Source organism: Ochlerotatus camptorhynchus, unplaced genomic scaffold, assembly GCF_037179485.1.
Source record: "Ochlerotatus camptorhynchus isolate MF236.1 unplaced genomic scaffold, CSIRO-AGI_Acam_v1.1 ptg000293l, whole genome shotgun sequence".
Lineage (NCBI taxonomy): Eukaryota > Metazoa > Arthropoda > Insecta > Diptera > Culicidae > Ochlerotatus > Ochlerotatus camptorhynchus.
Genome location: NW_027040782.1, coordinates 128,823 through 154,945, shown reverse-complemented (window position 1 = coordinate 154,945; position 26,123 = coordinate 128,823). Strand labels below are relative to the sequence as shown.

The 26,123-nt window shown below is 41.5% G+C and overlaps 1 protein-coding gene across 1 annotated transcript; it reads right to left on the bottom strand.

Annotated features, from left to right (window-relative positions):
* Window positions 1-25,854, bottom strand: LOC135706876 (uncharacterized). Its single transcript, XM_065228555.1, has 5 exons — window positions 24,689-25,854; window positions 2,234-2,492; window positions 2,068-2,172; window positions 1,560-2,009; window positions 1-1,499 (listed from the first exon to the last, which is right to left on the bottom strand). The coding sequence occupies exons 2-5, from the start codon at window positions 2,352-2,354 to the stop codon at window positions 1,213-1,215; spliced, it is 963 nt and encodes a 320-aa protein (XP_065084627.1). The 5' UTR covers window positions 2,355-2,492; window positions 24,689-25,854; the 3' UTR covers window positions 1-1,212.
* Window positions 25,855-26,123: the final 269 nt, after the last annotated feature.

Below are 26,123 nucleotides of genomic sequence, written 5' to 3'. Positions count from 1 at the left end.
AAATGCCGATTTATTAGCAATTAATCACAGTTCACAGTAAAAACAAACGTTACCGGCGGCTGTCAATATTTTCCCGTTTTTAGTAGGCGCAGTTTTAGAAGTTGATTAGTTTTTTTTTTGGACGGAAAATGTTACTTCACTGCGCGAAGGGTGAAAATCTGATTACTTCGAAGCTAAAATTCACTACGGTAATAAATACTTGTCTGCTGAATATGAATAGTTAAATAGGTATGCGTTTTTTTTTATATAGAAGTAGTAGGTATATAAAATTCCGTTCCAAGAACTGCGGACGGATTGCAATATTTGTGTTGCGCCAGTGCTTCCTGGATGGCTTCTACCCGAAATGTTGAATAAGAATGACATCTAATCCGAATCGAATAAAATTACTTAACATGACCAATAAAATCACTTAAATTAATGTGTAAAAACAAAACAAAAAATTACTAACAGCTAACAGAAATAAAACGTAGTAAACCTCTGAACAAGTCTGTTCCTTTGGAACCGTTTCTTAAATAGCCAATTTTGGACGGAGGCCCATAAAAGTGACAACTGAAAGTATCTATGTAGCAAAACAGCGGAAAAGTATCATGAGCAGATGGCGCCCTACTACAGTAGAATTTCCGCATTTAATGTTCGCTTCTCAAAGTAGGCCGTAAAATTTTCAATGGTCAAACAGAAACGTATTAAAATAACGAAAATCGATCAAAGCAAGCCTCGACTTGCGTTTTAGTCTAACTATTTATAAATAATATAATATGTTCTCTTTGTAGTTAGTTGTGATGTGAGTTTGTACATTTGTTAAATTTTTTGGAGCTGGTATGCTGCTTTCAACCAGCAGACTGGAGACAGCCGTAAAGAGCTTCTGATGAAGTGTGTTTTGTTTACGAGCTAGTGAATTGGTGCAGCTAATAGTTATGATCTACGACAAACTTGCACTCGAGGATGTTTGTATTTGTATATGAATATGAATATAAAATGAAGCTACGATCATATCCACAATACAAAGGACGGACTGACCTTGAAGTTGCTATTGATGAGTGCCACGTCAATAAATCGCCACTCATCAATGAAATCCATTCATCTAGTACTAGGTTGCTACGATTGAAACACAAAAGGAAACCGTATTCTATCCTACATCTGGATAATTACCCGAGATTAGCTTAGATCGAGAAAAATGCTACCAGCGCGTCAGACTCGCGCCCCTTACTTATGCTACACTTCGGTGTCGTGCGTTTGGATGCGGACCTTCTTGACACTGCCGTTGCGCGAAAGTCGCGGAGATTGGTTCGACCCGGAATAGCCGGGATTTTGGATTCCCAGCCCGTCGGCACTGCCCGGCGGTCGGGGTTTCTTCAGACTCGATCGCAGCGGGGTTCGCGCCGTGCTGACCGTCGAACCCGACACCGACGTCACGGTGGTGTTCATCGATTGGACACTTCCGCTGACGGTGGCACTGCTACCGGTGTACGGTCGACCCGATGAATCCGTTACTGAAATACCTTGAAAGGACTCCCATTAAACTAAACTTTCTCACCCAACACAAACCCCAGTAAACTTACCAACCCGACTGCCTCTCCCCCGCGGCGTATCCCGGTAGCCCGGATTGACCACTGTCGTCGGTGGGGACCGCCCACTGCGGCCGGATACCGTCGGTAGCATCGTTGGATCTCCACTGGGCTTACGTGCCAGAATCAGATCATACACGGCCAACATGGCAAGACAAATTGCGAGCACAACCACGGTCAGTTGTACGTAGAACGAAGCTCCGCGGGTCACCGAGAACTGACCGCGGCTATTGTCGGCCGTCACACCGAACATGATGACCGCAATCAGTGCCAGTACTGCACCCACCAGCGCCAGCAGTAGCTTCAGAACGACTAGAGTAGTGTATCGCATGACGACCTTCTCGCGGGACGAAATCATCGCGATCTGCAGTATGCACAGGATGCAATAGAGCCCGAACGCGATGCAGGCGAACGTCGCCAGCAAACCGGCAACGTAGATGGCATCTGCAAGAACGGTATGAATGAAACGGTTTCCCAGTCATCATCGAACAGGAACACTTACGGGATGGTCTGAAGTAGGATACCTCGGGACCGCATTTTTCGCGATAGCTATACGACAGCTGCCGGCATATTTTCCACGGTCCAAAGTAGCCCTGGTCTTCGTAACCTAAAAGTAAGAGTTGATCAGTGAATTTGATGACAACCAATGATGACAACCGAAAACGTACCAGCTAAATTTCGGAAGCGGCCCCACACGGGCAGCCCGACGGCGGTGGCACTCAGAGCGAAGCACGTAAATCCCAGACAGGTCACGATGGCAGCGTAGATACTGGGCGCGATTGCTGCCATAGCACCTCAGCATTATTCCGGGTGGTGTGGTGTGGTTGGCAGGGCGGGGGTTCCGTTACGTGTGTTTGGGTGTGAAGGGCCAACGGTGACTCGTGCGTGCGGCTCGTTCGTCTTCGTTTTGGTGATATTTGCTATTTACTGGACGCACGTGAAGTAAGAAAAAGAGAAAAAATAAAGGTTGCGGTTATTAAAGGTCGTTTAAGCCTAAGAGGCAGAGGAGACAATAGGGGGACTTTTATGAAGCAATTTTCTGTCAATAGCAAACCAGCGCCTGATTGGTCGGTAACAGCATGGAATATATTTTCTTGTATTTTAACAGTCGACTGCCCATAATGAAACAGTTTTTGCACGGTCGTTTCCGCGAGAGAAGAAGACCACATGACAGACAAAAAGAAGCCAGTTGTCTCCTCTTCCTCTTAGGTTTAAGCATGTGGGTGGATCAATAATTGACGAGTTTCAACTTGATGAGAATGTACTGAATGGGTTGACTAATCTAGGTTTCGAAATTCCTATTTTCTTCCGATCGAATTTCTCTATGTCTACCAAATTTGATAAACAAATTCGCGATTCATTGGTCAGAATCTTCGTAGCTTTGATAAAATTACCACTTTGAGAGCAAATTATAGAATTACAAGGTTCTTTTGAGATGAACACAGAAGTTGTGACCGGCCATGTTTTGTGGCATTTCAATTTAAGATGACTATCATTCTGCAGAGAGCATTGCGCATTCCAACTGAAGGCTCTATCCCTTCTCATAACAATGTTCATCCAGTATTTGGGAGGAAAATTATCTGATCGGCTGGTCCTTGTACTTTTGGCTGTTCACCAGCCAGGGGTGTACGGTTTCCTTGATCTTCCTCAGGAGAATGGTCCGCGACTGGAACCATTCCTGCTGCCTGGCTTCCATAATAGTATTCGCAATCCAACGCCTGACGTCTAGGAGGGGTACGTTCCTGGTGTAGCGGGGATGGGATGCACCAGATCCCGCCAGTCTGTCCGCAGCTTCGTTTCTGGGAACACCGCAGTGTCCGGGGATCCACATAAAGACGGAGCGTACCCTGTAATGGCTTGTATCCAGGGGTGGCTCGGGGCTTCGGCTTCCAGCGCTTGGATGACGCTGTGTGAGTCAGTTTACACGAGGATCGGTTGATCTGCCGAAGTTATGGCTGCGTCTAGAATAGCTGCGGCTTCAGCGGAAAAGACGGAACACTCCTCCGGTAGACTTTGACTCGTTGCAGTGTTCGGTCCTGCCACTCCGAGTCCAACTCCAGCCCGTCACCGTGAAGCTCTGCAACAGAACGTCTCAAAGCTTCAGAGTGATCTCCGGCTTGGAATCCACTATTAATCCGCTTATCTATTTTGACGACGTTTGATCGCCAACTCTTCTCTCCATGCCAGTGGACCCTGGCCACCGGGGGAACGTCACGATTGGCTGCAGTGCAGAGGGCTCTATTCCCCTCGTTGAGGAGAAAGACCCTTTCGTTTCCGAATGTCTTAGCAGCGAGGGCAGCGGCTTTCGTAGCAATGGCTGCGGCGTCTGCAGGCGTGGAAGGGAGAAGGCTGGATACGATGCGTTCGTAGGTATTGTATACCGGAGCGAGGATGTGGTTGAGCTTCTCGGTGGCTAAGCAGGTTATTTCGAGGCAGTAGAAAAGTCGACCGTCGATAACAGCCCGAGCGACACGAAGGCGTATCTCACGGTTGCTGGAGTGATGCGGGCGGGAGATTGTCCTGACTATGTTGATGCGGCTATGACAGTTTTCTTTCACCATCCTGAAGTGCTGGTTGAAGCTTAGGGTGCGATCCAGTACTACCAACAATCAATACGAAACTAACGATTTTAAATTGGCTCACTACTTGACTAGCCTATTGGTCCCAAGCAAACGATTAACGTATCCCATTCTAGTCGAAATTCTAGTACTACGCAATGTTTGTTTTGATTCGCTATGAAAGTTTGACAGATGAAATGAGGGGTTATTCGTTTTTCCTATGCTTCGAGGGGTGAATCGATTAGCTTGGGACCGAAGAGAGTACCAGAGCTGAGCCAAAAATTTGAGCACGTTATTTCGGGACCTTCTAGTCTTAGAGTTACCTCTATGGTACTTCCCCCAGAACACACACTGTTTTCTTGACCGGAATCGGATGATCTTGGATGGTGGTCCTCGAATCAGATGGCCCGAGTGACAGATATGGCACCGTACACTCTTCAGCGCGGAGAGCTGGAAACCAACCGAAAGCGCCCACCTGCTCACGGCAGAGACTGCTGCCTGAGCTATGTTCCTGGTCCGCTTAGTCGTTCGTCCCGTTACGACGATGAGTATGTCGTCGGCATAAACGATTACGTGCACGTTCTTGGGCACTCGGCTGAATACCCCGCTCATTGCCATCAGCAATAGCGTTACCGCTATGACGGATCCCTGGGGCACTTCAGTTTCCTCGGAGAACGGATCCGAGCGAGTGTTCCCGACAGTCACCTGGAAGGTACGATCAAGGAGGAAATTCCGTACAAAATGTGTGATGTGACCTTCCAGGTCCCAGCCTATGAGCTGCCTGATGACACCAGGTGTCCATGTCCTATTGAACGCCTTTGAAATATCAAGGGAGACTAACTCCGCATGGTAAGCGTTGTCCTGGGCTTCCTTAAGTACTTTCCCGAGGGCTACAAAGTAGGTGGAGGAGCCGTGTCCTTGCCGGAACGCAAGCTGCCGTTCGTCAAGGAGGCCGTTTGTCTCCAGGAACTGCCTAAGACGACGATTTACCATTCTCTCCATCACTTTTGCCGCGCAGCAAGTGAGCGCAATCACTCGCCGTGTTGTTCTTCGGAATGGGCACTACCAAGCTTTGTTTCCAGAGGTCCGGGTACGAGTCAGTGAGCCATAGATCGTTGAAGAGGGCGAGTAGCCTCGTTTTTTTCGTCGAGGGAGAGGTTTTTTAAAAACACCGGGTATCCAAACTGAAGCTACCGGAAGGTAAGAGCTTCGTTGATCTGGAGAGCAGGAACATCGGGTGGAATTCGCAGGTCACGAATACTGCTTGTGGAAGGTTTGACGCGCTGGATGAAATCGTTGTCGTTGCCACTGACAGCAAACAGGCCGGCATTGCCGGCAAAATATTTTCCTAATTCGTCGGCGATGTCCGCCGCTTGCCACTCAGAGTGTTGACGCGATTCCACAATTCACTCGACGATTGGGATTCGTCGATTGAATCCAGGAAATCCATCCAGCTAGATCGCTTTGCGTCACGGATCACCTGTCTGCACGAGAGATTGCGTTCTCGGTAAAACCATAGAGGTAACTCTAAGACCACTGGGTCCCGAAGAAAATCATTATTATTTTTGGCTCACTCAGTACCAGAACAACGGTCCCAAGCAGTCCCAAGCTATTTCACTCACCCCTGCATGTTCTGCATGAATCCACACACCCCTGATGTTATCTGTCAAACTTTCATAGCGAATCAAAACAAACATAGTGTAGTAATAGAATTTCAACTAGAATAGGGTACGTTAATCGTTTGCTTCGGACCAATAGGCTACTAAAGTGGTGAGCCAATTTAAAATCGTTATTTTCGTATTGATTGTTGGTAAAACTTCAGCGCTTCCTCCCTACCAGGGTCGTCTAAGGCGATACGCTTAAGCCGGCGTAAAGCTTTGCGTCGCGCTTTCACCGCACATTTGGTATCCTCGTTCCACCAACGTAGTGCTTTTCGCCCAGGTACGCTACCCGTCCTTGGGATAGATACTGTTGCAGCTTCGTAGAGAACTTCCGTGAAGCTGGAGATATCGTTCCTCGTAGCGCCATCTGGAGATGGCACATCGGGAAGAACCACCGGTGGGCTCGAGCAGCAGACCGAATGAAACATTACAGGCGGAAAAAATCCCCCCATCCAAGGCAGGGGTGATCCAACGGGAGAATGGAAGTTTTGGCAGGTTTGCGGATAGGTGATTCGTGGGAAATATTGGCTGGTTGTGAGCAGGTGACCCTGCTTGACTCCGGTTCGATGGCTAAGGTATGTGTCGATTGGGACCAAGCCCCACCAAGGAGAGGTGGAGGTTTTTCATCTAGGCTGCAGCAGTGAGTACAGTGCAAATTTTAAACCCTCGCATACACGCCACATATATGTGAAAACCCACACCCACAGGACACAGAAAATGGAAATGAATGTTTTAGAAAATGTGAATGTTCCTGTGTTTGCATACTTTGTCCGCGGAGCCCCTCCGAATACCCAGTAACATGCCGGCCCTGCGACACAGTTCAGGGGTCTCATACTACTGAGTTAGTTACCCGGGAGTGTTTGGTCATGTCATAGTCACAAACAGCGAGGGGGAGGACAAAGCTAAGTAGATAATTGACGTCTAAAATTGATCCCTTTCACCACATAACATATGTGGAACTCGATCATCAAAAATCGACCCCATTTTAGTGATGTCAAGTGGTATCGAAGGACATCGATCTGTCAAATTGATTACACCAGCTGTAAAATGAGAAAGGGGATCAAGGGGCTTTTCAATTCTTTTGAATGATTCTACCGTGGTTTATAATTCTATGTGTTCCTAACACTTCTGAACTCATGTTTTACTATTTCCTTACCCATTTATGTGCTTTATTTATAATTATATAGCTAACTTTAACAAATTGGAACCAATTGCATCAAACTTTGATTTCATTAGGTTTCGTAGGAGGAAAAACATGACTGCGTAAATTTGGAATTAAGTGTTTACATTTTGAAGTCTAGAGAGAAGCAGCAAAATTTGGAACAAGAATCAGAAGTACCATTTGAAAAATATTCAGAGTTTTGAGCTGACTTTGCATCGTTCCATTCGCAAGAATTTTGTAAGCAGAACGATTAATGAAATCGAGTGCTTATCGATACCTGCAATATCCAAGATTTCCCTATGTTTCTCAATTGCCGTCAAATGAAAATTTCTTCAAAAATCCCAGCAAAAATAACTACTCCATACAACCATAACAAACTCTTTTTCGACCACTATGGCTAAGGTTCAGGTTGGGACTATTTACTAACGAAAATAATCGTTAATGTACTTCTTCTTCTTCGCATTTCAAGCTTATTGCATATCGCATATTAGCTTATTGCGTGCTCTCAACTTTGTGTTCTAGATGCACTTCCACAGTTATTAATTGAGAGCTTTCGATGCCTGTACCATTTTTGCATTAGTATAATTGTGTGGCAAGTCCAATCATACTTCTATGCCCAGAGAAGTCGAGACATTTTCCAACCCGAAAAATTCCTAGACCGGACCGGGAATCGAACCCAACTCGATATTTCGTGATGTAATCATAAGTTGACTCACTAAAAGCACAGTTTACAGTATTTCAACATACCACGGAGAAAATGATAGTTTTACACCTGTTAAGCCCACTGTGCAGCAAGTCAGCGATGAGCCTACCTCACTAGTAAATGCCGAGCCGCTGACTGTATGACAGATACGAGAACTGACAGGTATGAGACAGAAGTGATCTTCGTAAAGTTAGAATTAAATTTACTTAAATTATTTGTGATTATTCACAAAACTTACTTGTTAACTAAATTTGAACTCCTAAAAGTAAGTTTCTTATTACCTAAATGAATTAAAATACAATTGACATAATTTCCGTCATAAATCCAATGCAAACCAATAAGACGAAGAAATAATGAATCTGTAAATAGGCAATATTACCTCTATGATATTACTGAATAACAACGCTATTGATTGGCTTCTGACCGACTTGAAAATACTAGCTAAAAATCCTTCCGAAAGCCCCCTGTCGAGCAAGTCGAAAAAAGAATGCCCACACGTCAAACTCCGTCAAGCATTTAAACAGCGGACGAACACCATCTTATTACGCATTACCGTGACTATTGACAATTGGGTTGTTTAGGGGTATTGAGGTAAATGCATATTCGATATCTGCATTAAAAATGGAACCGAAATCCAAAATTTCATCAATTTTGGTACACTGGAACTATTTTAAATAAGTACGATTACATAAGCAAAAATCACCATCTTAGCGCCCCTTGGTGGGACTCTGTATGGGAGCGAGCTGTCAACGAATAGATTTAGTGTCAACGATCAAAAATTCAAATATTGATTTAAAAATCGAGATGAATGTCTACAGGATCGATAAAAATATCGTTGTGCTCGGAAAACAAAGCTCTATCAGATGATGTATAAAAATCGGTATATTTTTCGAAGTTAAACAACCCAATTCGCCTCTTGGGTCACTCTGTAACTCTTCACTCCTATGGTAAAATCCCATAAGCACACATCAGTCTGTGCATGAAACTTGGTGAACATATCCTTACCCTTTCACTCCTATGAAAATCCCATATGATTCTGTCAATCTTTGCGTGAATAAACCAACAATTAATATAATTGGTCCCAAGCAAACGATTAACGTACACCATTCTAGTCAAAATTCTAGTACTACACAATGTTTGTTTTGATTCGCTATGAAAGTTTGACAGATAAAATGAGGGGTTCGTGGATTTTCCTATGTTTCGAGGGGTGAATCGATTAGCTTGGGACCGAAGATAGTACCAGGGCTGAGCCAAAAAGTTGAGCACGTTTCTTCGGGACCTTCTAGTCTTAGAGTTACCTCTATGAATAAACGGCGGCTTGCTGGAGGAATGAAGAGATAAGACAAAGTCCGCTAGATTTCACGCACAGATTGTCAGATGCTTATGGGATTTTACCAGGAGTAAAGAGTTGCAGAGTCGCCGTCAACGCCAATGCTTACTTTCGTAAGGGCCAATCCTGCAAACGTAAACAATTATTTTGTGTGAATTTCTCGAAAATGAAAACTCCTTCAAGAAAACCAACACCATGATTGTGTAGAGAAAGAGTCCTCCGATAAAATTAGTGGCTTACATGGATTGACTTTGACCTACGAGACATTTACGAAAAAAACCATTATTTATGTTTTCGACATTGGTCTTTATGAATGCTCAGTGTCGATATCACGAAAATTTTATTTTGACAGATCGATGTCCAACTATGCCAACTATGAGGCAAAACAAAAAAGGGGTCAGATTTGAGTCAGCTTTTTGCATGAAGTTCCACATACACTGAAAATGTATTTTCGTTATTTCTCTGAAAACCGTTTCGTAAAAATGAATATCGTACATACAACACATCTTTCATAAATGGTACGAAACATTCGTTTTCCCTGTCATCTGGCGCAATGTCAATATTACGCATTATTCGTATAATGTACAAATTCATCTTCGTACAATCAAACCAACAACTGCGCTTATTGTCTCCTAAAGTTCTGATTGTGTATTGGAGATGGGATACTTTTTTTAATATTGTCGGTTTGACCAATACATGCAAGCTACCATTATAAATCAAAATACTGGTCACGGTGGTTTTATATCAGAGGAAAAATAAATACATGCAAGCAGTAGAAAAAGCAAACGAAATGGAATTACCGCTCCATGAGTACTTGTTATTTGCCTTTAGCCTTTCCTTTTCTCGTAGCACAGATAGAGTGATGGATAAGTCACAGATCTGGCTATCGCAAGGTTCATGATTCGAGTTCGGTCTAAAGTCTATTTTTTATATTTTTGTCATGTTTATCCCTTACAATAATGAAGTTATTTTTACGCATCCTCACTAACACACTCCACATTTTTCGGTCTCCACAACCAACACTTGTGGCCCGCTGGTTGGGTGTAGCGATAGCGAATGTGGCAGTTCTAACGAAACTAGCTTCATACAATGTACAAATCCATTTCGTTGCAGAAAACAACGAATAAATTCGTAAAACAAACGAGCGATTTCGTTGTATAAACGAAATTTTATTTTCAGTGTATGTTATGTGCTTTCACCCAAATCCGAACAAGTTTGGGGGAAGTACCCAAGTAGCCAAAAGTTCTGATAAATGGCTATTTGTGGCTTATACCTTGTTCACATTACAGCGTATATCACGTGATATACGCTGTCTTGCTATGAACACTCATACATCTAGTTTTCACTGGAAATCTTTTGTATGAGTGTTCATTGCAAGACAGCCTATATTACGTGATATAGGCTGTAATGCGAACGGGGTGTTAAGCTGCTTGGTTGAAGGTGGTCTATAGAATTCTAAGCAGCCTCATTTTTAAGTCGTTATAAGAACTTGAAAGTTCCGGTATCATAATTGAAGAGCATTCTAACCAGCTTCTGGCGGAACTTGAATGAAACTTTTAGAAAATAAATTAAAAAAGGTTTTTGTTCTCTACACCAACTCTATATTTAGTTCGCACTTTTATGAAAGTTTTTTTTTTCTAAAGGCAGGTATGAATGTGTATTGATTTATCAGCATTAGTAGTAAAATTGGAGCTGTTTGAAGAATTAAACCCAGTCCTTGAACATGCATGAACCACTGCGTCATCTGAGATATATTATACCCCGTTCACATTACAGCCTATATCACATAATATAGGCTGTCTTGCAATGAGCACTCATACATAGGATTTCCAGTGAAAACTAGATGTATGAGTGCTCATTGCAAGACAGCGTATATAACGTGATATACGCTGTAATGTGAAAGGGGTATTAAAATGAGCTGTTGTCCCGCCTACTGTTGGAGTTTTCAGTGCCAGCTGACTGACTTGAATACGAAACACAACACCTTGATGAATTTTAAATTGGTTTTTGCCTGCATGGTATTCCAACACACTTGTGGCGCAGTGGTTAGCAATCGGATATCGCATGCCGAATACACGGGTTTGAATCCAGGAAATTACTCTTATTTTTTTATGTTTGGATAGAATATTGATGCAATGCATAAATATAAGAATTATGATTTATTCAGGCCACTGATCATTTCATATTTACGTACATGAAATTGTGTTACTAATAAAGATTTGTGCGGATTGCTTCATGTGGCTTGAAAATTCTGTTGGAACTTTATTTTAACTTAATGGAACTTGAAAGTTCTGTCAGAACTTTATTCGAACTTTATGCAACTTGTAAGTTCTGTCAGAACTTTATTTGAACTTTATGGAACTTGTCGGTACTTTATTCGACCTTTATGGTCGGTCGGAACTTTATTAGAACTTTATGGAACTTGGAAGTGATTTTAATCGTTGAATACGGAACTTTTAGTTACTTGGGCACCCTTGTTCTAGGCCGCCCCGCCAGGGTAAAATCGGGCCAGCTATAGCGTGTATGAACATAGAATTCATTTTTATTACACTAGAGCTAGCAATAAGGACAATTTAAGTTTTTATCAATAAGATATGTTTATAAATCTAAGAAATAATTAAAATTTCAGCTTTATAGCAACTTCTTCGGAAGTTCGCTGAAGGAATCAGTGGTTTTCTTCGTGATAATCGCAACACAAATGTGACGCAAGAAGTATTTACATGCCAAAATACGCGATGAACAAGTGTCACTCACAGTATGCCGTGCTCATTAGCACTGAACGGTTCGGTGATTTCTTACCATCGATTCAGTATTTTTTACCAAACTGATCCGTAAAATAAAAAAAAAATAATAATATTTGAAAGTCAAATGTATTTAAAATTATGCTCCAATATGAACATTCAGATTTGCGGAAGTACGTACATTGACTTTGAACTCGCTAGTAAAAGCTACATCAGTCCAGCAGGGAATCGTAGATTCGTTGGTAGTGTCTGAAAAACAACAACGCTTACTACATAAAAAATTTCTTGCACCGTGATTTGACAGCTTGAAATGATCTACAGGAGTTCGGTAAAATTCATTTTGTTTACCGGAAAATCTGTAATATTTGTCGTTTACTGACTTTTTTCGGCAATAAATTACCGATCAAGGGAAACGCTGCTGAGTGTGTAGTGTAGTAGTTAGCATCCATGCCTGTCATACTGAAGGTTACGAGTTCAAATCTCATCCCTGGATAATTCACGAATGACACTTCAAAGTGTTAAGGGACTATAAAATCAAGTTAACATTTTTTCTAAGACTACAATCTGTTATGAGGTCAGGATCCCGAGGTAACCACATCTTCAACAGTTATTCCATTCAATGGAAATGTTTAAAAAAAGTGAGTTCTTCGTTTTAAGTGACACTATTAGACACCAAGAAAGAATGTCAATTAGCTATGCTTTCCCGGAAGGCATCCCCCTTTTCAGTTCATCGAGGTGGTAAGATTCGCCTATGACACTAGATCGAAAAATAGTTTTTCAAGTTATGAAGTTTAGCTTTTGTGCATCTTCCACCTACGTATTTACTCGTCTATTCACCAAACTAGTAACCGTTGTTGTCAACAAATGCACACGCATGCTGCGGTGCGATGACGACGCGACGGTGTAAAATGTGTGCCCCATCCAAACAAATATTTGAGCACATGAATATTCATCATCCGATACACACCACAGCGTGATCGTTCCGCGTCTGGCTCGTTTGAGCTACCACGAAACGCATGCCGAAGTGCAATCGCTCAAAACTAATAAAAAGTCATGCATATTGCATACACAGATCGCATGTCCCCGTCAGCAGGTCTTACCTCATTGTCACCGTCGTAGGTTTTAACTGCTCACAGCACTACCTGCTGCAACTATGTAAGTGGACCATTGCTCTGCTGCGGTTTGAGTACGTGACACGAGTGGAGGTGAAGATGAATTCCTCCGAATGTTACGACGGCGACGCAAGTTTCACTTTTCTCCCTCCCTCCTCGGCATTTGACACGCCCATCGGCGATAACTAGTAGGCCGTTTAATCCAAAACTCTCTCGACGCCCTTTTTTGGGGGGAGTTGACCTGTGCTAGGTCTGCACAATTCCACTGCACATTGTTTTAATAAACTCAATAAAGCGCGTGTTCTAGATCTTTGTAGATTTAGTAGAAACAGATGTACAAAGTCAAAGAGCATATAAACTAGTAACGTGTTTCGGAATTGTTATTACTTTCCGAGTCTGGAATGCAAGGGCCCACACCCTTTTTCCGTCGTTGTCTGTGTTTCGTCATTTTTAATGTGCCCCGAACAGAACCACAAAAGTTTGGTTTTTTTTACGGCAGCAAGTTCTATTTGCGCAACAAATTAAGAACAAACACGAATGTAATGCGACCCAGAAAGATTGCCCCTGCACGATAAGTAAAAGCAGGCACGGCAAGGCAAAAGCGGACACCCATCCGGACGACTAGCCTATAGGTATGGTGAATTGCATTTGCGATGACGACAAATGGTGCTAAAAATGAAAGTTTGTCAATCTAATTGCGAGGAAAAATAAAATATGTACCTAGAGCTGGCGGAGCGTGGAAGACTTGGAAAGGGTCAGCGGTGATAATTGACGTGAAAAATGTGATGGAAAGTTGAAAATGTAGGATACGCTTAATAAAAATGTATCACAATTGTCTTCGGTGAAATAATACTTCCGTCAAAAATAGACAAACGAACAAGGATGCAGTTGAACAGGATTTGCCTAGTTTAATTATATTGACCTTCCTGTAACCTGCAAACGAACAAGACAGTTTTCTAGGAACAAGAATTTTGACAAAATTGAGACTCCAAACAAAATTAAGAACAAGGATTGAGTAACTTTCCGCTGATATGTAATTATTGATATTTCATAACGACATTGAATCGCAGTATATTTACTTATCAATCTTCGCAATCCAAGGAGCCTACACGCAAGTCCGAGAAAAACTCGAAGTGTTGCGTGCGTGTAAACGATCCCAGTGTGTGATGCATTTACTTATTAAATATTATATTTTCAAATAGCTTCCTACCTTTTACAACGCGTGCAGAGCGATCGTTACAAGATAAATGCGCGTGACACAATAACCATGCGGTACACAGTTATAGAAAAAAAAGAACAACAACAGAATGCACTCTATGTACTACTACTACTGGTGCCCCATGAACGATCGCACAAAGAACATGACGAACGGTAACAACGGGAGAGGATCCACCAGAGCAAAAACACACGAGCCCTGCTCCACGGTGCTCCACTACCCGTGAACGATTTGATTAGTTGACAATGACATTTTGATTGTTTTATTGCTTCCCGGTGCGCTCGTTCGTTGCACGCGGTATCCATGGTACCCGTTCCCCAGAGGAGCGCGGGCAGGTGGGGGTACCTGAATAGAATTGCTTTGAACTTTGGCTCACTGCGACAATACCCGCCCCGTTGTTACTAGCAACGGGAGTAGCAGGTTGCTCCAAAACCCCTCTACGAGGATTGTCCTATAGAGGTGACTTGATCATGACTAGCTGCTCTTTCTAACAACGAATCGGTACAAGTGTTGATTGAGTAATGCTTTCAATTACCGTTTTTCTGTCGTTTGGCCAGTAATTGACCGACGTGTCAAGTTCGAACTTCGATCAACTGAAACGGCCGGTCGGTTGGTCTCGTTCGTCGTGTAGGACGTGACCAAAAAATTCTTCGATGACAGAGACCACATTTGGTTGAACTATAGCCATCGTCATGTTCTCTTCGATCGGCGTGCTGTCGCTACCGGTAAATGCGTGTATACAAACAGGGAGAGAGTTGTGTACACATGGGAGGAAAAAACAACCCAACCTGACGGTAACGGCCGCCCCACGCCACCGCAGCCGCCATAGTTGTTCTGTCTACAATTTTCCCATTAACGATGGAGGCGAACAAGAGATGAGTGAGAGAAGAGGAATTACGGTATTAAATACCTTTCAGATAAAAGTATAGAAACTGAAATCCATGGTTGATGATGCTGCACTGCAGCAGGCTAAGTTTGCTTCACACCGCGGCGAAGTCGAAGCAACCACACAGCGCAGGAGTAGGTATAACGCGGAGCAGCGGGTTCGACGATATCAGATCTAGCTGTGTCTCGGGCTGCTTGTTGTTAATATAACAACAACAAAAACAACGGATAGATGCAGCAGCATAGCTTCAGAGCTTCCAGAGCTATCAGCCAGTTACAAAACGATAGAGAGGAAGCAGACTGGACAAAACATAAAATCTCTGGCGGAGCGTGGAAATTTGAGTGGTGTGAAGGCAAAAATGACTCATGTAAAGAAAAGACCGGCAAAAACGTTGCAATATGCTATATAATAATATTTAATAATAAATGCCACGAAGCGATGCGTTTACCCACGTGCAGCCTAGAATTAAGTCTAAAAATGTGTTATCTCAAGTGAGTGTTTGAATCTTGGTTTGAATTAGAGGGGGTCTAGTATAAGAGAGGAGTGGACTGGCTGGTTTTGAGCCAAACGAACTGTCAAAGCCAGAGCCAATCGAGCAGCGCCTATCTTGATTGCATTGGCAGTGTTGCTAGACATCACCTAGGCATAGGTTGCCAAGACAGTTTGTTTTGAATCCGCTCCTCTCTAGTTTGAATAATATGTTGTCGTTACTTAAAATGACGGACAGCTTTGTACTTTTTTGCATTCTTCCCAAGAGAGGTCAGCGAGTTACCACAGCAACTGGTCAATAAAGTGATTTTTTTTTCTCTGCGTAGAAGCTGGAAATGACCACGATGGAAAAAAATGGCTATCCCTCGGCTGGACGGAAGCAACTACCAAGCAATAAACCAGATTTACTAATATCTTGCGAGTTGAACCAGGGCACTACCATAGAGGTAAGTCTAAGACTAGAAGGTCCAGAAGAAACGAGCTCAACTTTTTGGCTCAGCTCTGGTACTCTCTTCGGTCCCAAGCTAATCGATTCACCAAACTTCATAGCGAATCAAAACAAACACTGTGTAGTACTAGAATTTCGACTAGAATGGGGTTCGTTAATCGTTTGCTTGGGACCAATAGGCTAGTCAAGTAGTGAGCCAATTTAAAATCGTTAGTTTCGTATTGATTGTTGGCACTACTATCATATACTATACCAGGGGGTTCAGAAGAAATATGCTCAATTTTGTGGGTCAGAAAGTATCAGAACTTCGGTCCCAAGCTAATTGAAACACCCCTCGAAACATATGAAAATCCACGAATCCCTCACCAAACTCTGTCAAATTTATAGACTTCTCTGACGTTTGTGAAATGCACAAGTATTAGTGCAGTACTTTGGGTAAATTATAAGTATTAGTGCAAGAAAACCTTTAAATTCACCCAAAGTTCTGCACGAATACTTGTACAATTCATAAACGTCAGAGAAGTCTTTAAGGCGAATAGTATTATAATAGTATTTGTAAGCCCAATTGGGCTACAAAATGGTGAGTTGACAACCTGGAAGAAGCGGAATGCCTAGTTTTCGTCCTCACAAGTTCCTACCTCACCCCTCCCCGAGTCATATGATCACAATAGACTACCAGTTGAAACATGGACATAGCTGGGTAACGTAGCCTGTGCAATGTTGCCAGTCCAGCAATAGCAAAGTGAAGGTAGCCAGATACGATGTTGTATAAGAGACGCGCGGAGAGAATAAAAGTAAATCTGGTTTCACGGCCAACTAATTTCTTTTTCTGCAAGATTTGGCAACCCGCAATTTTGTGTTTACTTCAAGTTACTTTTAATTTGAGCGACTGTCGGCTGCTTCAGCATCACGGTAAAATGGATACTTTTTTAATCGTATCGGTAGTATCGCTATTTAATGGAAGTATTTGAAGACTCAATTTTTGACAACTCTGAGTGAAACCAAATATACCACATTGGAGGGTATATTCTACAGAGCGTTGCACAAAATTATTCAATCTGCGATTGTTGCCTCCTATCATTGTATGAGTGAAATCTCTCTTTTAAAGTCTTTCACTAATTTTACTATCTTGAAAAATTACACTGGAAACGCCTTGATCTTTGTTACAGAGCCTGTGTAGATGTATTTCGTTGCACCGGAGCAAATATTTTGTGATAACATAACGAGAATACAGCGGGTGAATAACAATAATATTCCCTGACCAATTTTACTTTTCATACAATATCAATACTTCCCACGCTTTTCTTTGTGAAGCGCTCGTGTTTATTTAAATTGCTCGATTGGAACCGCGTTTAACATCGTCTCTGAAGGTAGCTAGAAGCTTCACCTGGATTTTTATCCTACTTCAAAATTGGAACAATTTTTGCACATTTACCAGGAAAGTATGCCAAATGCTTCCAGATGCTTCCGTTAAATAATTTTACCAAGAAAGAGAAGGTACTCTCTGGGAGTTATTTGATGAGGATATAGAAAATTCCACCATCACATGAAGCTTTCATATTTTGAACTTTTTAGGTATCCAGCTTTCCATGCTCGGTTAAAATCCGAACATCCAGATAGCACAGTGAAGGATACATTTATTGATACAAATAGGCCACCATTACTGAGCATGGAAAGCTGTATAGATCTTACTTCGTCCAGGAATCATCAAAAATATTTTCCCGGTGCAGTTTCGAACCCCTTTGGATACGGTTGTGTTTTAAGTTTGTTCTCTTTTTTGTGCGTGCGTTCGCTTTCATAGTTTTTTGGCTGCATTTGCCGGATAAACGCTGACACTCTGTCTCCCGGACGGTTATACGTGTGTGATTGGCGGTTTTGTCGTTTTCCGAGAAAGAAAACGTGAATCATCATGTTTGCAAGCATCAGAAGAGATGTCGCTATCTGCGTTGTTTTATTTTTTCCCCCAGACCAGAAATTAGTGGCATCGCGAGTGATAATTTTTAATTTCAGCTTATTTACGCGCTGCAAGGTGCGTGAAAGAGCTCGGCACGATCGGTGTTGATGTTGGTTCGCTTGCAACTATTTTTGCAAAAAAAGACATTAAGTTTTTTCGAACGAAATTGATATCGAAAGTGTACCAAAAGTGCTTCTGGACATGTTTCGCAGTTGGGTGTGGTGAAATTCGTGAATTCGCGGTTGATTTTCAGTGAAAATTCCGTATCACAAAATTGTTCTTATACATTTCAGTGCCAATATTTCAAAGGAGCGTAATTGCTTTTGTAAACAATGGCTTTAGCTATCGATTTCTCGCAAATAAAACCCATCCTCCAAATTAACAATGCTAGCTAGCAAAGGCAACATTCCTCTACCTGCTGGTGTCATTAATCTTCATGAGTAATTTTTTTTTTCACTAGAATTCGACGGCTAAAGCCATTGTTTACAAATGCAATTACGCCTCTTTGAAATGTTGACACTGATTTCTCGATTGCATTTTCGAGGGGGTGGAATTTGGGTGTTGTTGCTTTTGCGGGCAGACGCTTTGGGATTTGGGCGTTGTTGTTTTTGCGGCAGACGCGTTCGTCCCGGTTTCTCGAGGGTAGGAATCATGCCTCTACCTGTTTGTGTTGTTAGTTTTTGAAGATTAGCTTTGATTCGCGAGGGATCGTTGATTGACGTGTTTGTTTGCAGAGGCGATTGCGCCCTGGTCTCAAGGTTCTCCGGACGTGCCTGCATTTGTAAGGAGTCACCCCATCATTCCCATTTGTCAGAAGGATGACCTCGATCGCATGAAGCATGTTCCTCGGGGTTTTTACGGTTAGGTGTCTACGAATAATCCATTATAATTTTTTTTTTCATGTTGAAGCATGATTCGTTAAGAAAATAAATGTCTCGATCGAACATGCAAGCTTGGCACTTGACCGATTAGTTTTTGTTGTGTTGTTAGGTGTGTCCTTAACATGATCCTGAGGGCCGTGGTTGAAGACTGACGGTAGTCAAAGCGGGTCGTGTTTGATTGTGGGGTTTGGTGGTTTTGACAACGAAATATGAAGGAGAAAACAGTCGTTTTAAAACGCAATACAGTTCGATCGAGATAGCTGATGTTAACATAAGTAGTAAGCGTTGTATGATAATCAATTAATAAAAATCATTCTCTGCTAAGACTTTAACTTGACTGAACACACTTTTCTATCAACTACGGTTTTAGAAAATGTATCTAGGTTCCTGAGTTATGAAAATTTATCTTTGGGGTGGCCAGCAAACTGGGAATACCGGGAAATATCCGGAAATTTGAAAAGTAACCGGCAAAAACCCGGAAAGTTCGACGAGAGAACCGGGAAAAATAAATAAACCATACCATAGGAACAAATTTCACATCACATTTTCAGAATAAACCATTAAAATAGAGTGATCCTTTACCAAATGAATGTCTTGCTCTATTTGCTGCACAATTTTCTTCAGTTTCCCGTCTTCTTGTTTTAGAATTTAATCACTCAGCAATATTGCAAATTGATTTTCGTCGTTTCAATTTCAGATGTAAAGTGCATGTTCCTTGAAAGAAAATATTGAAGATGCTGGACTTTGGAAACAAATATTTGTAAAAACCGAAACTGAATTATTCTTTTCCGGGGTTGTATTTTTTCCTTGTTCAAAATTCTATGATAAGATATGAATTCTAGAATTTACTTGAAATTCTGCTCTCAATTATCATGGAACTCTTCGGAAATTAACCAGAAAACACTCCGCGTAATAATTACCGTTGAATTCTTTTTGGAATTTCCTTGAAACCCCTTCTAAGAATTTGATTGGAATCCTTCTTAGAAATCCCTTAAACCTATTCGGAAACTTTGATTCCTTTGGAAATCTTTTCAAAAATTTCTTTGAACTCTATTCAAAACAGCAGAAATTTTTCGAAATTTTATTTAGAAACCGTTTGGAGTATTTTAAAGAATTTGTTTCTAATTTTCAGCAAATTATTGCCAGAAAACTCTTAGAACTCTGTTTTTTTTCAATCTGATCATAATTCTCTTGGAATTCTTCTTAAAATTCATCTGTCATTTTCCTCCCGATCCCCACACAAATCTCCTCAGAATCACGTAGGAATTTTCCTTAAAGTTTTGTTTTCCACAATTCCTTTTGAAATCTTCTAAAATTACCTTCAATTTAATTTAGAACTGGCATTCTTCTCCACAGAAATCCCTCCAAATTCATCTTATAATTTCTAAGGACTTCATGTCAAAATAATTCTGAAATTCTGCTCAGAACTTCTCCTTCAAAAACTGTGTCCTTCTCAATATTTGTTTTAAATCAACATTTTGAATTCTTTTAAATTTTACTACAAATTCCAGGGTTTGTCCGCAAGATTCTATAGATTGTTCTGTAATTTGTTATAACCCTTAAAATGCTTCCAAGTCTCAGAGCGTGACAATTATGACTCCACGAGTCATTAGTATTATTTATTTTTTTTTCAAATCTGTTATCTTGATTTTTTTTCAAAATCTCATAGTTTAATTATGTTTTCACAAAAGTTTGCTTAATATCACAAATTTTCTTTTCTTTTCAAAGTTTCTTTGTAAATCACTTTTTTATCCTTTCAGTAAATTCCTTTCAGCAAGTTTTTTAAAATACGTTCAATTTCGTTTTTTGTTGAAATTAACAACCGGGAAATTTTTAAGGTTTGAACCGGGGAAACCGGGAAAAAACCAGGAATTTCCAAATGAAAATTCACTGGCCACCCTGTGTTACGGAAGTTTCTATATTCGAGATCTTCAAATTGGCTTATTTTAAAATTGTCAAAATTTGTTGAAGTCCGATGCTTTGAACATTTTTCTCTGCGTTTATTTTTTTCTCCGGCCCAAAATAATCCTCAAGGGGTAGGTCACTCCACACACCAATCTTCGGTCATCTTTTTTATCAGTGTGCCAATAGAGCACCACACGGTAAGAAAAAAGTACCCAACGGCCAGTTCACTTTTACCTACTTTTGACTAGTTTGTCTCCTTTTATCCTTCTAAGAGCAACCGTAACGGTACGCTGCTAAACTCATTTTAGCAGCCCTCATCATAGCGCAGCTACCGTATCGGGGGTTGCCATACGAGTAACTAAAATAGCAGTCGGCTTCTCGGTGAGAAGCGCGCTACCAAATTTAGCAGCGCGATAGCAGCGCTGGAGAAAAGTTGCTATTCGTAGAAATGTCAAAATGCTCACTACCGGTACGGACAAAGGCGAGTAAATTGATAACCGCGATAGCAGCGACCGGTGTGGAGAAGAGTGACTAAACTAAAATGAGAGCGCTGTGCGCTGTTAAAATAGTCGCGCAAATGACAACGACCGTTACGGTTGCTCTAATGTTGTCAAAAACGGAGGAGCAGAACCACCCAACAGGGGTTATAAAGTGTGTGAACCCAACGTATAATCATATTTACCTACAGTTGGGTATAACTAACTTACTTTTGGTTAAAAAGCCAGTGGAAAATTCCATACGAACTGCACACAAGTAAATGAAAATTACTTTGACCCGCTTTACCTACTTTTGAGTTCCTGTACTATAGTGCCGAGATGAGTGAAAAGAACTTAATTTTGGGTACTTTTTTCTAACCGTGCATAGAACAAGCTGCGATTGTTTGTACCCATCCCGGCAACCCGGAATTTCTGACACCTTGATTTTTTTGGTTTGAAATCCCAAGGATAAATCGGATTGAGGGTGACGCGGGAAGTGGCGGGTGTTTTGTGTTCATAGTATAATAAAAGTCATGTGTTTTAGGGTTTTATATATTCCTCAAAGGCAGCCCTAATAAACGGGTACCATACACTAACGATATCATAGATGTTACAACCATACCACATAAATTTGGGATGATATCCCGAATTGGTGGTTAGGCACTTCTTATGGTTATTGTTTATGCGGGAGACCAGAAACCTAGCCTTGCGTGGTGTGAAAAGCAAAAGTCTATCAGCGGCCGGATAGAGTTGGAACCTGTCTGGAACATAGTTGGAGATCGACTATAGAGGATGATGAATAGAGTTCTGTAGTTTGTTGTGTGTGAGTTGCAGCATTGTTTAAATTAAGGTTACTAATGGGGTCTGATTAACTGCCTCTGTCTCTTGAGCCCCCTCTAGAACCTAGGGGAAAGTGGGGCAGGATGGAAACCGTAACGAAACACGAATAAAATTATATTATTTTTACCAGAACACAATTCTTCCTACAATCTTACAGAAGCTTCAAGGGATGGCTTATATTCCTATGCTTGAAGAACAATCATACAAAATTTGTTAAACAGGGTGTCCATCCAACCGGGAAAACCGGGAAAGAACCGGGGAAAACCGGGAATTTATATTTATAATTTATATTGGTTTCATTGAAAGAAAAATGTTTGAATGAAAAATTGGTTGCTACAATTTTCAGAGTGAAGTAGTTCTAAAGCCTGAGGAAGACATATCTTATCACGAAGCTACTTGAAGATAGAGAAGTAGATTCATGCCAACAAAAGAATGCCTGATCTAAAACTTCCGATCATGCTTGGCATGCAAATGTTCGACACAGAACACAATCAACAAAATTATAAAATCATGAAATGATCGGTTCAGAGATAAATTAAAAACAATGTCTGCATTTTGTCCTAACCAAGTACACAAGATTAGCCAGGACATCGCAGAAGCTACTTGAAGATAGAGAAGTAGATTCATGCCAACAAAAGAATGCCTGATCTAAAACTTCCGATCATGCTTGGCATGCAAATGTTCGACACAGAACACAATCAACAAAATTATAAAATCATGAAATGATCGGTTCAGAGATAAATTAAAAACAATGTCTGCATTTTGTCCTAACCAAGTACACAAGATTAGCCAGGACATCGCAGAATATCTTGGTTAGTCAGTAAAACATAAAGATCTTAATCCATACCTCTCACGCCAAGGTCGAAGTACTTAATTAGCGTCCAGCTCAAACCTAGGGGAAATCATCATTATCCTGAGTTAAAATCTAACCGGGATAAGTCACGAATGATCCAAGAATGTTAAAGTGACTATAATATAAAAAAAGATCTGAACTCCAGGCATTTTAGAAAACCAATGATATTATATTGCCCATTCTATTATTAAATCGAATCATCGTATACTTTGTTGAGTCTGCAGAACTTCAAGAACAGATATCGGGAAGATTTGGTTAATCCAACAATGTTTTTTTTTACAAAATTGATAATTTTAAATTGATGTTATGAACTCAAAACGCTCAAAGTGCTCAAAATGCTTAGCCTGTAAAATATCTCCAATATAATTTGGAGAATGATACATATATTGGTAAAACATCTTTGTATCGCACAAAATGTTGTTCGAGATATACACTCCAGGAAGATTTTATGAACTTTTAATACTGCGTTTCCCTGCTCAGGTCTCTTGTATTGATATATGCTTTTTTCGACATACTAAAACCACATTAGGGCTCATTTTTTGCAGGAGACTCTTTTCTTTGATTTTATACGAATTAATGATTCCATGAGATGTAGTGATCTAGATCATCAACATATCAATGCAAATCTCATCTCATATATTTTTTTACAAAATAGCAACTTTGGAGCGATTCCACTGAAAAAAATATATTATTATCTATAAACTGTTATTTTTGATAGCCTATTTAGTTTAAGGCAGCGGTGATTTTTGGGTTGTTTTTTTTTAAATAACCGAGAAAAAACCGATAATTGAAAAATTGGATTGGAATGGACACCCTGGTTAAACTTCGAAAAAATATCAAATGAACAACCAAGGGCAACCATAATTTTAGACAACCTGCGAACCGGTCACGAAACACGTAAGTCACTTGGCGGATTTTCAGCACGCGTGGCATAGGAATTCCGGCCACAGAAATCGAGAAGCAGTCGTTTAATTGGAGAAGATGAACCTGACAACCGTGAATTGTAATTAATGAAAAAGACGAACCACGCTTTCAACCTGATACATTCGGATCGGATCTGTGTGGACTTTATGTCAATTACGAGCGATTTTTTCATACGTTAGTCTGTACGTGCATTTCTTGAAAAGGAAACCTAAATCAATCGGTGCATCAACTGTAAGAACTCTATCAAGTCTCTGAAAGAAATTCTCAATCCTCCCGGACGAGCACAAAAGCAACTATTGGACGAACCAACTTAAGCTGAAATAAATAAAGCAATTTCCGTTATAAATGGCGACACAAATACCGGCTGCAACCAACGAAGTTTACAGAAAATTACAGCCCTCTACAAAACCGATCTGACCTTCCGCCACAGTTGCAATAATTGCAGCAAACCGGGCGCGGGCAGGAAAACAGAGAACTACTCTCACTAAAATACTAGTTCACGACTGCTTCGACCAGCGAAAGTTTGCCCATCATTTACCTTAAAGCATAGGTTACAAAAGCAAAAGCAAAAGCGTGTCTACTGTGTGCTGATGGACGGGCACACATCACAGCCGTCACGAAAACGACGATGACAGGCAAGGCAGGGCAGGGCAAGGTGGGTCTCGAGCCCAAGTTCACAAAGAAACCGGACCGAAAATAGGGCCACTAGGGACTGCGGGAACTACGGGAGTGAGGGAGTTGGTTAATTTAGGGAGCTCGCTGGATGGGCGCCTTTGTGTAAAAGGTACAAGCCAGAGACGATAGTTTCGAATAGAACGATTAATTATCGTCGTCAGTTCACGTGGCATGCTGTTGCCGAACGTTTCTGCAATCTTCTTCCTTTCGATCTAGTAACCTAGTTATTTTCCTCGCTTCGGTGGGAGGGTGTGTGAGGTATTGTGCATCTCTAACTAAATTGGATGGCAAATAATTATAGATACTTACTTTATATATGTGGGTGCGGAATTTGCGCTTCTTCCCACAAACTGACGATGCTCGTTCGCGAACCGTGGAGAGATCTATTTCCTGTCATTCATGTGACTGCAACAGACTCGATTCGTGTTGATGTTGGTTGATTGGATGCAAAAACTCTGCTGATTGCATTCGCACGCCGCTCTAAACTAGAATGCGGTATTCAGTTATTGACTTGCCCTTCACGAAGACCCACCTTGCGTGACTCCTGATACACACTAATCGAATTTTGAAAACCCAAAATTAGAACCGTTGCGCTAGTAGCGAGAAATTTCGCGTTTTTTTTTCGTAAACACAACACATTCCATTATCATCATAACCAACTTTGCTTTCGCGATATTTCTTGTTGGTTGCGGTCACGCACGCACAAGTATCATCACATCAGCCACCGTGGTGCCATACAGGCTACTGCTGTTACAATGCTGCTCATTTTCGTCGTTGTTTTCGTCGCACTTCTTTAGCACAATTTCCCGCTACTCTTTGCGGGGTCGTTTTACTGGTCATTCACTCATAAAATTTACATTTCGGTACAATCTTGTCAAACGAAATGATGGGAGACACTAATTGGTGGTCGCTCTGTTTGAGATTCGCTCGCCAAAAAATAAATACACTGCAGATTTTTTTTTCTCATCAAATGAAAGAACCTAGTTGTCTGGAAGGTGCTCCATCCATTTCTTCGTTCTTCGCGTCTAAAATAAAGGAACCTAACTTGTTTACCTCAACTCGTAACTATAGCAAGCTGCCCCTTTCGTCACACATCAAGCACACATACGCGGGGTATCGGAGGGGAGGCAACGGGAACGGATTCCTCCTCGATTGAGCAAAATATGCAAATTACAAAACACACGACACGGTTTTTTTTATATTTACTGAGGTATACCACAGTTAAGCTACTCCACATGGGATCGACGACGACGACGCGCGCGAGGCAACTGAGGCGTATGAGAGCAATATTCAAACGCGCGCGCGACGAAGTATGCGACGGTGACGAACGACGACGTCACGGGAGAGCGAATCTGGAACTGAATTGGAACCGAAAACGGCTCCGCGCTCTATTCTGCCTCAATGTGCCTACTATGATGATCTGAGGAAACTCCGGGAGAATCGCGGAAACGAGAGTGCCTACTACCTGGTGGTGTACTGACTGACTGCCGTGGCTCCTACACCGAATGGAAAAAGGCAACTGAATCATTCATAACATCAGCGCTTCCGTGGAACCGAACGGTGGTCGCGACCGGTTTCGGATAAGTAGTTAAAATACTATCACTACTAGCACTACCGCTATTCGCGGTCGTCGTCGTGTATGGTTTTCTCCAAGCACAACGTACTCTTGTTGTATTGGATGCCTTGTATGTAGTGGTCCGTCATAGTCGAAGTGTGTGAGTTCATTCGGATTGTGGTGTTGTGC